Below are 13,674 nucleotides of genomic sequence, written 5' to 3'. Positions count from 1 at the left end.
AAACCATTACATAATTACTTTTTGCCACAAATTCAGTAATCCCCTGGATTGTATTTGATGAATAATTAGGTTTTTGCCCCATTATATGGACATGCGGAGCTGTACAAGTCTCTATGCGTTTAACATCTCAATTTTCATTCTCAATTTGCACTTGTTTTTAGTAACTCTGTTAAGTCTCATAGCAGCTGAAGGCATAAGAAACGTCCCAGTTTGGTAATAACACACTTGACCATTACATGAAAGCTAATGCTACTGAAAACATACAACTGTACTCTTTTGTACAAAGAGCTTGTGTTTTGGATTGTATGTTTAATATTTCTCTGAGTGGGTAGATGATTTTTAAATCCAACATTAATTTATCAGTTAAAACTTTGCCGTATCCTTTTACTACCGCTTTGAGCAGCATGGTCATGAAGGGAAAATGTTAAAAGGGACTTAAATGTAAGAATGACATCAATCTCAGGGATGTAAGTCTTCCGGATTTTTACGGAAATCCGTTTTTTTTTTAATTCCAATAAGTCTTCCAGATTTTTACGGAAATCCGTTTTTTTTTTAAATTCCAATAAAGTTCCACAAAATTGTTCGAATATCAAAGACACAACGCGGCAAAAATGCCTGGCCCGTTGTAGCAAGCTAACTTCAATTTTCACTCATCGATCACTCAAAATACCATTTCCAGTTTCGCATCATCGCATTGCACTGGACAACATTGTGCCATGTGAATATCGTTGCGTACGTGCGAACTTCAAATCGCTATAGCTCATTTCTGTCGTTGAAAAACCTTGCCTAATTCATGTTGATTGGACTGCTAATTAATATCTTCGTAACTGCTGGTGCTCGACATAAGTTTTGGAATTAACGCTTGTGATATTTGTGAGCGGCGGAAATCTACGGGATACGCATATGAAAGTCGATATTTGTAATCGCATTCGAATGTGAGACTGTTTTTTATTCCGTAGTTCGCTGCGACGTATTCGTAACTTTGAGCTAGCCTAACATAACGATAGTGTGTAAGTAGTAAGAGCTAGGGGTAGGATGTGTTAGCGCTAATACTTCTTAGCTAGCCTAACGTACAGTAACGATAGTGTGTAAGTAGTCAGAGCTAGGAGTAGGATGTGTTAGGACGGCATTCACCTGGGGTCTCCGAATATTTTTCCGGTTTTTTTTTTTGGCTGCACTTACATCCCTGGACTTAAATGTAAGAATGACATCAATCTAAATCTAAACAGATTCCACGCAACAGAAGAGAATATCTTGATTTCATCCTTTATTCATTTTCATTTACTTGTTTTTAACACAACATACATAAATGGAACAAGTATATATAATTGATTAGTATCTGATGACATTGCAAAAGTAATTGACCTACTGTAAATACCTTTGTAGGCTAGACTTTTAGGTCACTCCCTGTATAACACAGTTAATCTAATACATGTTGACAAAAACTATATTACACAGGTCCAAAAATCGGGAACCGGTTACCCAAGAGCCGTTATCGTTGGGTATCCGGGTACCCGGAAAAAATTGTTTATCCTCGTGTTTAGCAATTTTCAAGAAATTACATATCTGATGCTATAATATATGAATTATATTCTCCACTGACAATGTTTTCATGTTCAAATACGTAGGTGTAAGATAAGGTATAAAACCTTCCTCAATAATTTCTATTTGCTTTTGTTTCTCTCATTAATATGTTAATAACTTTCATATAATTAACATCACTACTAACATTGCACTGCCGCCGCTGCTTATGTTTGCTCTCCACGTCTATTGGATCAGACCATATAAATGTCCAAGTTAGCTCTTAAACAGTTTTCACTACGACTATCTATCATGCAGGCCCAGGGTTCGCATTAGCCACGGGATTGCGCAATTTCCACAATATGATCGCATTTGGAATAAACTTTTAGTAAAAAGCCACTTGCAATTATTATTTTTAAGTTATCCCGTCTATAATCCATTAGTAACATCTCGTAAAATTCCTTGTCGGTCTTTCCCTCTGAAATAAATGAATGAATAAATAATAATTGTGAGAATTCTGTCAATTTCTTCCACATGGTAGCCTAACACCACACTAAGTCAATGGGGTAATCTAGCCTAACCATCTGTTTTATTAGCTGGACTTGTGACGCAGTTATAAGATATCCATTGTTGCATGATTGCCGTTATCTTCGACCACATGGTAGCCTAACACCACACTAAGTCAATGGGAAAATCTTGCCTAACCATCTGTTTGCAAAAACAAATCACACTTTGTGTAGGATTCAGGTCATAAATTAGGAACCGGGTAGTGGCTCGTCAGGTGGGTACCAGGGTAACCAGATACCTGTGCAAGCACTAATATATATATATATATATATATATAACCTTTATAGGCTTATTTAGTAGGTCCCTCTGGGTTAACACAGTTAAAATAATGCATATGGACAAAAACTATATATATATATACAAAGAACAAAAACAAACCATAACAAAACCATAAATGACAAAAGCAATTGCAAAAGAAGGAAATTTAATACATGCTAAGTTCACATTTACTTTGGGCCATTAGCAAGCCAAGTAGTTTGTAATAACCTGTCTGCTGTAGGGGTGCACACAAATATGTGAAATATGTCTCACAAGTGATAATCTATTGTGTGTGTCCCTGCAGGGTATAAACTTAACTGCCATTTCTTGTCTAGTCGGTTTTTGTTATTTTTCCGACTGTTCATCATTTTCAAGGCCGATTTACATTGTTTGTGTTGGTCTTTTGTCTTCTTTTACGCCCGTTTTGTCACGTACCTCAATATTTATCTCCGGGTGGTAATGACTGTTGACGAAGGTTAGGTGTCCGTCACTGAGCGACCCTCATTCATAAAAGTCGACAGGAATAAACAGTCGTTATCGCAGACCCATAGAAGAATTAATGACTCTGAGCTACAAACGAAAATGAACCATTGACAGTCGGTCATGCAGACTTAACGACTTTTCATAAGAAATAAAAAGACTCAGAGAAATGTACCAACAGATTTATGACCTCGTCATCTGTGTGACCCGTTTCCTACTCCTTATTGCGACAGTTCACACGTTGTTGACCCCTCGTCTACCCTTCTAAACATTCTACCCAAGGATACTCTAGGCTGTTGGTTTAATTAAGTTAAGTGTGCTGTTATGGTTGAGGTTAAATTCTTCTTCTTCTTCTTCTTCTGTTCTTTCTCTTTTCCTTCTTTCTTTTTTCTATCTTATTTCTTCTTCCTTTTTCTATCTTATTTCTTCTTTCTTTTTGGCTTTTGTACGTCTGACATCGGCGTGTCCTCGGGCTCTCTGCGCTGACGCACGCTTCAGAAAGAAAGATTTCCGCGAGGGATACACAAAACATAATAATGACATAATTCTCATGATAGGGACATACGAGCCTTTCTCTGGGGACAGTCTTCTTCTACTACACGTAGTGACTCGAAATGTGAAGCTTTCTGTAAGCCTGAGTTTCGTCGCTCTCTTCATATAACTTGACCTAGTATCGTAGCGGGTCAGATCATTCTCGTTCGGGAGAGATATCTTCTGACACCATCGGTTTTTCCAGTCGTCTGGTAGAGAGGAGGAAGTGGCAACCACTGCCGAGATGATTCCTTCGTCACAGGACGGAGCGACTATAAAGTCTGAGTACTTTGTGGACGTCTTTACGACCTTTCATCCAGACCGTTTAATGGATGATTATCCCGATTAGGTTACCATTCTCAGTTAAATAGCTGCTTCATTAGGAACCGTTTTTGAGGGCTCTTCTATTTTCTTCCAGATCTGAGTGCCTTCTGAATCCTCCAAAGTTGCTCATTTCTTCATTCCTAAGCGTTCCCCGGATGCTTCTTAGGTCAAATATATCTTTGACACCAGAATCCAGATGGTACTGAAACCTACCATTAACTATTTGAATACGACGCTGTTTATGATTGTAGTTTATTGGGCCAATAACAATGTACGGTTTAACTGAACTTGCCCTGAAACTACTTTATGAGAAACAAATTTGCTAGGTTATAAAGTTTAAACAAATGCTGTGTTTAGATATTAATGTTAGGTATGAACACATCTTTTAACTATTAATAATACTCTTTGCAACTCACAGGTATCATAGACTTACGTAGACATTTCAAGTAGCTGTTACTTCCAACTAGCTTGTTTAATTAGCCTATATGTGAATGGATGGATGCATGAATGAAGGAGTGAATTAATAAAGGAATGAATGAATATGAATGAATGGTTGAAGATATGAATGGATGCATGTATGATTGATGGAGTGAATTAATGAAATGAATGAATGAATGAATGAATGAATATGAAAGAATGAATGAGTAGCTTTGGTAAGTGAATGAATGGTTTTGTTTCCTGGTACCATTTAGCCCACTGTGGGATCCTGTTTTGGAAACCTTTTTTCTTTCTTGATGTTGATGTTAAAAACACTGTCTCCAGATTCCTGTCTAGCTTGATCAGTGATACTATATTAATACATAAGAAAGTTTAGATCTTTGTAACTGAAAAATATATTTGCTTCTATGTGCTTACTGTGCTATCTAACCCTCAAGGAGGCTTGTCAAGTTTTCTCGCGTCTTAAGAGAACCCTTCTATTTTGTTATATCAAAGGTTTCCAACAAAATTAATCATTTAGCATAAAGTTGCATTATGGGTAATGATCTCAAGCATAATTTATCCGGTATTGCGCAGCAAAATGCTTTTCAAAAACAAGGGAAATGCTATTAAAGCGCAGAGATTTTTTTTGGAACACTACACAGAAACCATATTATTCTAATAACAGACAAAATTCAGAACCCTGAAAACTGATAATTGTATACAAAATTTTACCTCCAAATTATTCCCCGAATCTTACACGCTGTTTTAGTGTCTTTCAACTTCAAACGAGTTCAAAGAATATTTAGTTTCAAGTCAAAGATGTTACCAAATTGTATAGTGTAGGTGAGACTGGTAAAACATTTTGCTAAAAAATATGCAAAATATCCACCCCAAAACTTTTTTATTTTGTAGTTAAGCAACAAATGGGGTAGGCGGTTATAAGCAGCACTTAAAGACTTGCTATGATTTCGTGCATTTGCCGCATTGATTGCACGACTAACCCCAAAGTATTCTGAATATGTAATGAGTTTTGTTGTACAGCTGTTGCCCTCTGTGATAAGTATTTCTTACCACCGAGTGGTTTTCACCTGACATACTTGTCTCTCGTAGCATGTTTGAATGTTTAAGTACATCAACCTGAAGTAACTGTGAACTGACCCACATAACAGTTTTTCTGTCAACCTCCCCAAATAAGAAATTTTCACCACAAAATCTTCCAGATTGTTCACCCTGGTCAGTAAGCCAGGAAACTAGTAAGTTGTTTTTTTCCAAAAGTGCATTTTTTTTTTTCCTACATGAAGATAAGATTTTTAGGACTCTTATGAGAAAAGTGACTTGTGCTGAGATGTTGAATTAAAAAAATCCAGGTTCTGTCTATGACAAAGAGAAATTAGAAAGGTTAAATAAAAAAAGTGAAAAAAATGTGTTATAAATCAAATGCAGAAAACGGCAATAAATTAGTAACGTTCAGTAAAGTCTGAGATTAGCATTTCACAATTCATAAAATGAAAATACCAAAATCCATGGAAGACCAGACTTAATTGCAATGCACAGAAGCTCGATATTTAAGTACTAGGTCAAAGGAATCTGGTCCCTTGGTGGGGGGTTTTGAACCAGCAAAAAGCTAGTAGTTGAGTGATCGTACACTTGAAAAGATTCACCGCATCATCACTCTCTTTGCCTGTACTGTTATTTCAGTGACTTTCTCATTAGTGGTACAGATGTTTGACATGGAATCATGTGAAAAGCATGACAACAAAAACAATAAAGAACAGGGCTTTGGTGAAAACTTGATTTTGGTCAAACCTTTGAACAGGCAGGTAGACAATTTGGCATGTGTCTGTACGGAGCATTGATCTACAGGTAGTGATACTGATGTGCAGCAAGCAAGAAGTCATTACCTATTAAACTGTTTAAGTTGATGAATTTTTAGTACCCCAAACCCTGTCAACAATTAAGTTGCCAGAATCAATGCCTAATAGCTAGCTTAAGATATTCAGCTTTTCACTCATACATGTTTCGAGTAATGTGCATCGGAGCTGGATTTTCCGGTATTCGCTCCCTCTCTCGGTAAAATACCCATAGCATGGACTTTGGAAACATTGCTTATTTATTTCACATAGCAAAGCTCACTTAAACGTTCTTGGAATTTCATTCATTTTGGACCTATTTTGTTTGTATTCTGTTTGGGTTTTTTCCCCTTCGCTTTGTTTTACATCATATTCTTTTTCATTGTTGAAAAATATTCATAAGTAATTAGTTAAAATTATGCAATGTCACCTTGTTACAACAGTCAGGCATAAATTTAAGGGAATTTCTGAATGAAATTGCATTTCCTTTAACAAAAAGAACACATTTCGTTTTGCAATATATATTCTTCACAGGCAAAAACATCTCCATTTGGTTATTTGCCGATCAAAGATGTGAATTATTGGCTATTAAAGTTGAAAGTTAAATATTAGTTATGAAAGTAAAGTGTAATTACAGTGAACAAAAGAAAGCCTCTTATTGGAATACCGTTTGCTCGGGAGTGGTTTTTGTATTTTACACATTCTAAACTTGCTGTCTATGAAAGAAGAATAAAAAACTAGATACGTGGCCTTCTGTTTTCTCAGCTTCTGGTTATGAGACTTGATGCAATGGAAAGGTTGGTCAGAAGCTGATGAACAAGAGGTCATATCTTCTTTATTGTCTGGGGAAAGGTTGAAGACATGCATATAGTTACAAAACTACCATATTTTTCATTTCAATTTTTTTTTTTTTTTTTTTTTTTTTTTTTTTTGAGGTTCATGTAGTTCAGTGTACTAGCAGTATTTAGGTAGAATGAGCCTCTCATCCGAACATTGTGTGGTCTTTTGTGAAGTCATTTCTGTATTGATATTTTCTGTATATAGAATTTGCATCAAATACACCGTCTCTATAAATATATAAATGAGTAAAATAGTATAAAAAAGGGAAAAAAAAGTTTTTCATCTGAGTGATATCTTTCACGTCATACTTTTGTTAGATGTCTTCACAAAATATCACCAAATTTGTCAAAGAAAATGCGACAAGGATATGGTTTGGACCAGCATTTTTGATAGGCAATCAACTTCAGCCACTGGAATATTACTCTAAAGTGTGCAATGGGTATATATGCAAATTTCCAACTCTGAATGTGGACACAGAATGTGGACACAAAACTCGGAATGTGGACACAGAATTGTGTTCGGGAATCTCTCCTGTAATGACTTGGGTGTGAGTGGTGGGCAGGCGTGGGGGGAGGAGTCAGACACACACAGCAACAACAAAAAAAGAGAATTAATGCTAAAGACACAATATCATGAAAAAGGAAACTTTGAAAATGCTATTTACAGGCTCTACATTGCCTTGCGCTGAAGTTGTTTACCTATCTGTACAGCGGTCATAAAGATGGTATAATGATATCACCTTGGATACTAAACTTCACTCACGTGGTCGTAAAGGTATGGTCAGTTGATTTCATGGAAAGCATATAGTGAGTTCAAAAGTGGAGGTGTCTGAATATGCATAGATCTGTACAAAACAAAGAAAATAAACAAAACAAATAAACAAACAAAACAACAAACAAATAAAACAACATTATTATCATTATGATCATGAGAAAATACCTTTCTGTGTCATGGAATGAACAAGCTCGTTAACACAGGAGTTAAAACGAATACCTATTAAACATCATACTCATTTCTACCTCAAGTGTAAAAAATTGTGCAGGTTAAACTGGAAGGGCACTTTGACAGTCTGGCATCAGTATGATGGGTTCCTGCCTGTCATCAATCAGGAAATACAATGCCATCCTTCTCCCTCCTCCTCTTCCCCCCACCTTTACCAACCCATGCCTTCCTCCTTGTCGTGGCTTTCAAGTTATAAAACAATGTATTCTTAAATCATTTCAAGGCAGTATCTGATTGTCTTCCTTTCGTTCATCTATTTACAGGAACAAGAAGAAGTTGAAGTAATGGATGAGCAGGAAGGTTCGGACTCTGCCATGACTTATAACTCGCAGCCAGAAATCACAGCACAGGTAAAAGAACTGACGCCACATCCGTAATCTCCCAAATGCCCCCATTGTGAAATTGTTCATGTTATATGTCGGTTTGTCGTGGAAGCATCGGTCGTGTCTAGAATATGACATCATTTCTCTCCTAGTATGTTCGGGAACAGGAAGCTTCCACTCAAATCGACTGTGATTGATGTCGATCTAGAAATTAAAACTAGGTGACGATGATAAGGAGAGCCTACCGTGAGATAACGATCCGGAAATTAAATCGCTAACTAATTTTGCATAAATATGAATACAAGCTGACCCACTTAATGTATCGTTAGGGTGTGGGGGGAGGGGCTATTAATCGGTGATTGTGAATACCGAAGAAGACCCGACCGTTGAAAGTAGGGTAGATTTAAACGGTGTCATCTCCATTCAAGTATTACAAACTTTATAACTTGTACCATGATTAATAGGAAGTCTTTAATTCAGAAGTGCATAAACTTGGAGACATGTCTGATCCAGCAGTCCTTAAGTTTAAGAATGAGAAAAAGTTGCACTAAAAAGCAAAATCAAAAGACAGAATGTGCTGTTATAAAAAGAAACCCATTAAAGTCATTTGGAAGAATATTATTTTAGGATACCAGATAAACCTGCCTGTGGAAAACAAGAAAGCATGATTGGAAAGGAAAATCAATGAAAGAAACGTGTTTCTTACATTTGGGAGGGAGAGGGGTTGGGAGGGGGATGGTGGGGGAAATGCGGAAAACCTTTGTTTTGACCATCTTGGAAGAGACTTGTGAACCCCCAGTATTTCCTCAAACATGTATATAAACTGCTAGAAACTTTTGTAATACTTGTGATGATAAAACTGCTTAAATTTATAGGCTTCCCCTTTTGTACTCTGATAAAACTGCTTAAATTTATTGGCTTCACTTGCCTTGTCTTCAATTTAGCATTAAAGGAGCATTCTTGCTTTGTCAACTTTGATCACTGACATGTATACCATGAGAACAGAAAAAAAAGAGAAAAAAATGTATATCATAGGCATAAATAATTATAGAATAGTGCCTCTCAATTAAATTGTCGAATTCACTTTTGGGTATTTGAATATCATGTCATGGTATATTTTGGTATTTTCTGTCATTGATGGTAAGTTGAAGGTCCTCCTTTTAAAGAGTGTTTTGTGTGAAAGCAAATATCTAAAGTATTCATTCAATTGGGCAATTTTTTTTTATTTGAGTGGGTTTAAGTTGGTACCTTGTTATCAAAGTAGCAATTGTTGCATTCAGTGTATCACTAATTGTTCATCCCCCGAGTCCAATCTATGATCTTTTATGCAGCTATTTTGGGGTCCATTGAAAACGTTGTATACCTCCCACCTACCCGTATCTTTTTGTAAAAAGATACACCTGCAGAAAGTCACGAAGTGATTTTGATCAAAACTTTTGAATAACTGTGAGTCCACGAAAAGATCCCAATCAGTCCATCACGCTTTATGTTCGTACCTAAAAAAGCAATAATTACAGGTCGTTGTGCTGAGAAGATAATTGCCACAAAACCTTTTGTCCTTTTGTTGCAACCCAACTCGTTAGGGTTGGATGCACACGGCGACCTTGATCTTGTGACTGGTAACAAAGGCCTTTTGTGATCTACAACTCCTTTCAAACTTGAAATTGTTCTGCATCGTTTCATGGAATTATTGTATTACCTTGCTGAATTGTCCCTTTCAATTCTGGCTGTCACTTTGAATATAAAGAACAGAAATTTGCTAAGCATGCTTCTTTTTTTCTTCCCCCCCCCCAGTCTCCAACCAAATTTACACCGTGGTGACACTTCCCACACACACAAATTCCTAATACATTTTTTTTCTTAAATGACACAAACAGAGCATATGGAAGTTTGTAGATTGGATGACAGGTTTTTGTAGGGGAGTGGGGAGACATAATAACCTTTCGTTAATCATAGATAGCTTCATACGGCATCGACAAGGGGGAGGGGGGGCGGGGTGTTATGGAGGCGTAGTTCTGATGAAAGGTAACTTTTCAATGCACTTTTGTTTAAGTTACTAAACTGTAAAATATTGAAATGGTTTGATTCTATTTTTTTCTTGTTTTTTTTTATCATCTGTTCATCTGTTTGAATGTTATGCATCATTTTAAACTCTGACACTTTTTCCTTTTTCTTTCTGCATTACAGAATAGCCAACAGCAACCTCAACCTCTGAACAATCAGCAGCCCAGCAGTTCGACAACACCGCAACCGGGCAACCCCCCAAACACCATCAACAACACCCTTAGCATTCCCCAGGAGCAGACAACAGAACCTGCAGCACCGACCCCCCAGGCACCCGAGGAAGCTGAGAGTGTATCGGAACCGGCTGAGGGCGAATGAAGGTAAGGTGATGGGAAGTCAGGGTTAGGTCGTAGCCAGCGCTGTTCCTCTTTTAATCTTCCTGCAGATAGGAGCGCTGTCATCCCTCTGCTAGCACAGACCTTTTGACAGCTTTTTGCAGTGGCAACTTTGATGTAATCATGGGGTAGGAATATCCAGAAAATTAATAAAAACATGATATTTTAGGAATCGCCAGCCCCAGGTAAAGCTAACAAAATAGTCAGCAGTTGTTTATGTTGAACTTTGACCTCAGGACAGTCGTCATGGTAGCTCTATATGAGAAGGCCATCCACCCCCCTCCCCCCCCCCCCATTCTTAGGAAGATAGGGTTTAGTTTGGTTTGACCGTGTGTAGTGTGTCTTACCAACCTTGGAGCCGATTGAGGAAAATGGCACGCATGATCACTTCTCAGTCGCTCTTAAGCATTTCCATTTCTTCCCTGTTGTCATGGAAATGATGGAAGGAAAACTGAATGAAAACAGATTTGCAGGTCAGGAACTCAGGATGCTTTTGACAGATCCACCAAAATTAATGTCAACAAAATTTACGAACTGCAGGCCTACCAGCTTATTGGACAAAGTTTTTTTTGTTTTTTCTTCTGTATGCAGAAGCAAAGCGACTGTATTATTGTAGGAAGCATGGACATCTTGTTGAAGGTTTAACCTTCTCTAGAACATACAAAATAGGAGTTGAGAAAGAAAGTTACCTTGAAGGAAACCTTAAGGAAACAGGTGAAAAATTTGGACTGGACTAAAAACATAATCAACTTAATAGTTCCTCTGATAAGAATATTCAAAATAATTTAAAAAATGTTTGCCTGACTGATGCTCCCCAAGGACAAGCACAGTACTCACACCTTCTGGTGTTTAGGTATATCTTGACAGACAGGAACTTAGACAAATACTGTCCTTTACAAGTTAAACCTTTAAGTCTTTTTTCAAGACTAGATTCTATACCAGACAATTTCCACAGACAATCTTGTCCATTTATAAGTCTGACCTATCGATAAAGTTCTCCAGCCTACAATAGACCCTTTTCTCAGATCATAACCAGTCCATACAGTAGGTGACAATTCCATCATAGTTTCTTGCCTGAATGGTGGGCTGTTTTGAGTGTGGTAGTAGTGGAAAATAAAAAAAGTTGAAAGATGTTAAAACGTCCAAGAAATCATTGGATATTTTGTAAATGACAACCACTATCACTTGTACTACTCTCTCAGAATTTGTAAGCTTGCTGGAAGACTGTATCTTAGGTCTGCAGTGATAGGCCAAACCAGCAAAAAGGGGGTGGGGGAAGGTAGGGGGGGGACAAAACTTGCGTTTTTGTTCCTCATTTCATCGGTGCCAAGTTTTTTTTTGGTTACCGGGGGACAAAAGGTTACACGCACTCTTCCTTATCAGCATTTCAATCTTAACTAGATGTTATACAACTCTGGAATAGAATGCAGTTGAAAAAAGGAGGCTTTTTAAATGACTGTTCGTGCACCTGGGTGTCTTCCCTTTGTTACCACAAAGCGATCTGGTGGGAAGAAGTAGAAAAAGTCCATCAAAGGGTTAGCTTGGCATTGTATTTACGCCCTCAAAGGTACCTTATTTAATGAACCAAGTTGATATAATACAAAGCAATTTTTTATTACTTCAAAGATAAGAGTGTATCTATAGACCCGATCAATTTTCTCTTTATGCTCACTGTACTGATTTTTGGCCTTTTGTTGCCAGACAACAAAACTGTTGACTCTGTTACTAAACTGGAAATTTTCTCACGGTTTAAAAGGCACTTACAAGACTGTTTTGTTCAAAATTGCTTTCAATGCTTTCAAATCCGTTGTTTTGACGGTGAATAGGCCCGTTCAGCTCATTGATGCAGTCGATGCAATCCATCTGTTTGATTAATAGTTTATTGTATGTCTGTCTTAGCCAATATTCGGGGTAAAAACTTTGGTTAATTTGCTTTTGACACATTTGAGCCTGTTTTTTTTTTTTTTTTTTGCTGATAGTTTGCCAAAAAGGATAAAAAGGATTTGGTATCTTTTTTTAAAACTGTTTTTCGTTTAGGCAACCTGTTCCCTTTGTAAAAAGTATATTTGCCCAGCCTGTGTTTGCTCAATGGCTTATATTCAGTCTACTTGAAGTTTTATTTAAATTCCCATGGGAAAGTTGAGGGATTTTTAAGAACTATCTTTAAAAAAAAGGAGCAAACAGATGTATGTATAAAAGCCTGGGAAAATTATTTTAGTATAAAACACATGCGGTATAATCAAATAATAAATGCAAACACATTGTCGGGGAGTTCTTATCATTTTTGTTATCCCCCCCCCGCCGCACCGAAACGAACGTTCCAAGAATATGAGACAAACAGTTGTATTGTACTCTGTAGGTTACAAGCATGGCATCTTAAATCAGATAAAATCTCACGGATTTTTTCAGTTCCTTTTTTTTTTCTTTCCTTTTTCCACGTTGTTATTTCCATTTTTAAACTTTTTCGTGAACTCACTCGGTGAAAAGATTCTATTTCAAGAAATTTTAGAAACTTGAAGATTTTTTGTACTTATATTAATCTGTCGAAATACCTACTATTTTATTTATGAGAAATATGGCGAACCTGTCAGCTGCAAATATGCGACAGCCCAAAACGCTTCTCTGCTAGAATTGCTTACAGTCTGGGGGAATCAAACACGACTGTTGAAGAAAGAAAGATCTGGTACCTGAAAATTACTGTTGTTGTAATCCACCCAAAAGTCACCCCAGGAGTTATGAAATCGGGCATAAGGGTTATCAGATGCAAAACGAGACAATACATTTTTGCCCACAGAATGGTAACTAAACTGAAATGGAGGAAGATGTCTCTCAAGGCGGATGGTAATTTTTCTACTTCCCTGCCTCCTCGGCACCACCACCCGTCCACCTCCTCCACACCACCTCCCACCACCCCTCTTCCCCCAACCCGCAGCCCCATCCGCTACTGGCCTTACTTTAATTACTCTGTACAACCAGTGATTGCCTTCACTCTGAAGAACTTTTATTCTATCAAGTTTTCAGTCTAACATAATATTAAAAAAGCTGTTTGATTTATTTTCAAAAATTGTAGAAGATGAAAAGCTTACAACAAGAATTGATCTTTCAATTCTGTCGTTGCTACAATAAGAAAGTTCTTGTCACAGCACCAGGATTTTCCTG

General features: G+C 37.2%; 1 protein-coding gene across 6 annotated transcripts in view; it reads left to right on the top strand.

Annotated features, from left to right (window-relative positions):
• The window catches only part of LOC139975258 (ubiquitin carboxyl-terminal hydrolase 9X-like), a 93,236-nt gene that overhangs the window by 65,314 nt on the left and 14,248 nt on the right, over nucleotides 1-13,674 (top strand). For all 6 annotated transcript variants that reach the window (XM_071983015.1, XM_071983019.1, XM_071983013.1 and 3 more), the window contains exons 59-60: nucleotides 8,057-8,143; nucleotides 10,304-10,500. In XM_071983015.1, the coding sequence (XP_071839116.1) occupies nucleotides 8,057-8,143; nucleotides 10,304-10,498 (282 nt within the window). In that variant the 3' untranslated portion in view covers nucleotides 10,499-10,500. The remainder of the gene's footprint in view (nucleotides 1-8,056; nucleotides 8,144-10,303; nucleotides 10,501-13,674) is intronic.

Source organism: Apostichopus japonicus, chromosome 10 (assembly GCF_037975245.1).
Source record: "Apostichopus japonicus isolate 1M-3 chromosome 10, ASM3797524v1, whole genome shotgun sequence".
NCBI classification, from domain to species: Eukaryota; Metazoa; Echinodermata; class Holothuroidea; order Aspidochirotida; family Stichopodidae; genus Apostichopus; species Apostichopus japonicus.
This window is presented reverse-complemented; position numbering and strand designations above follow the sequence as displayed.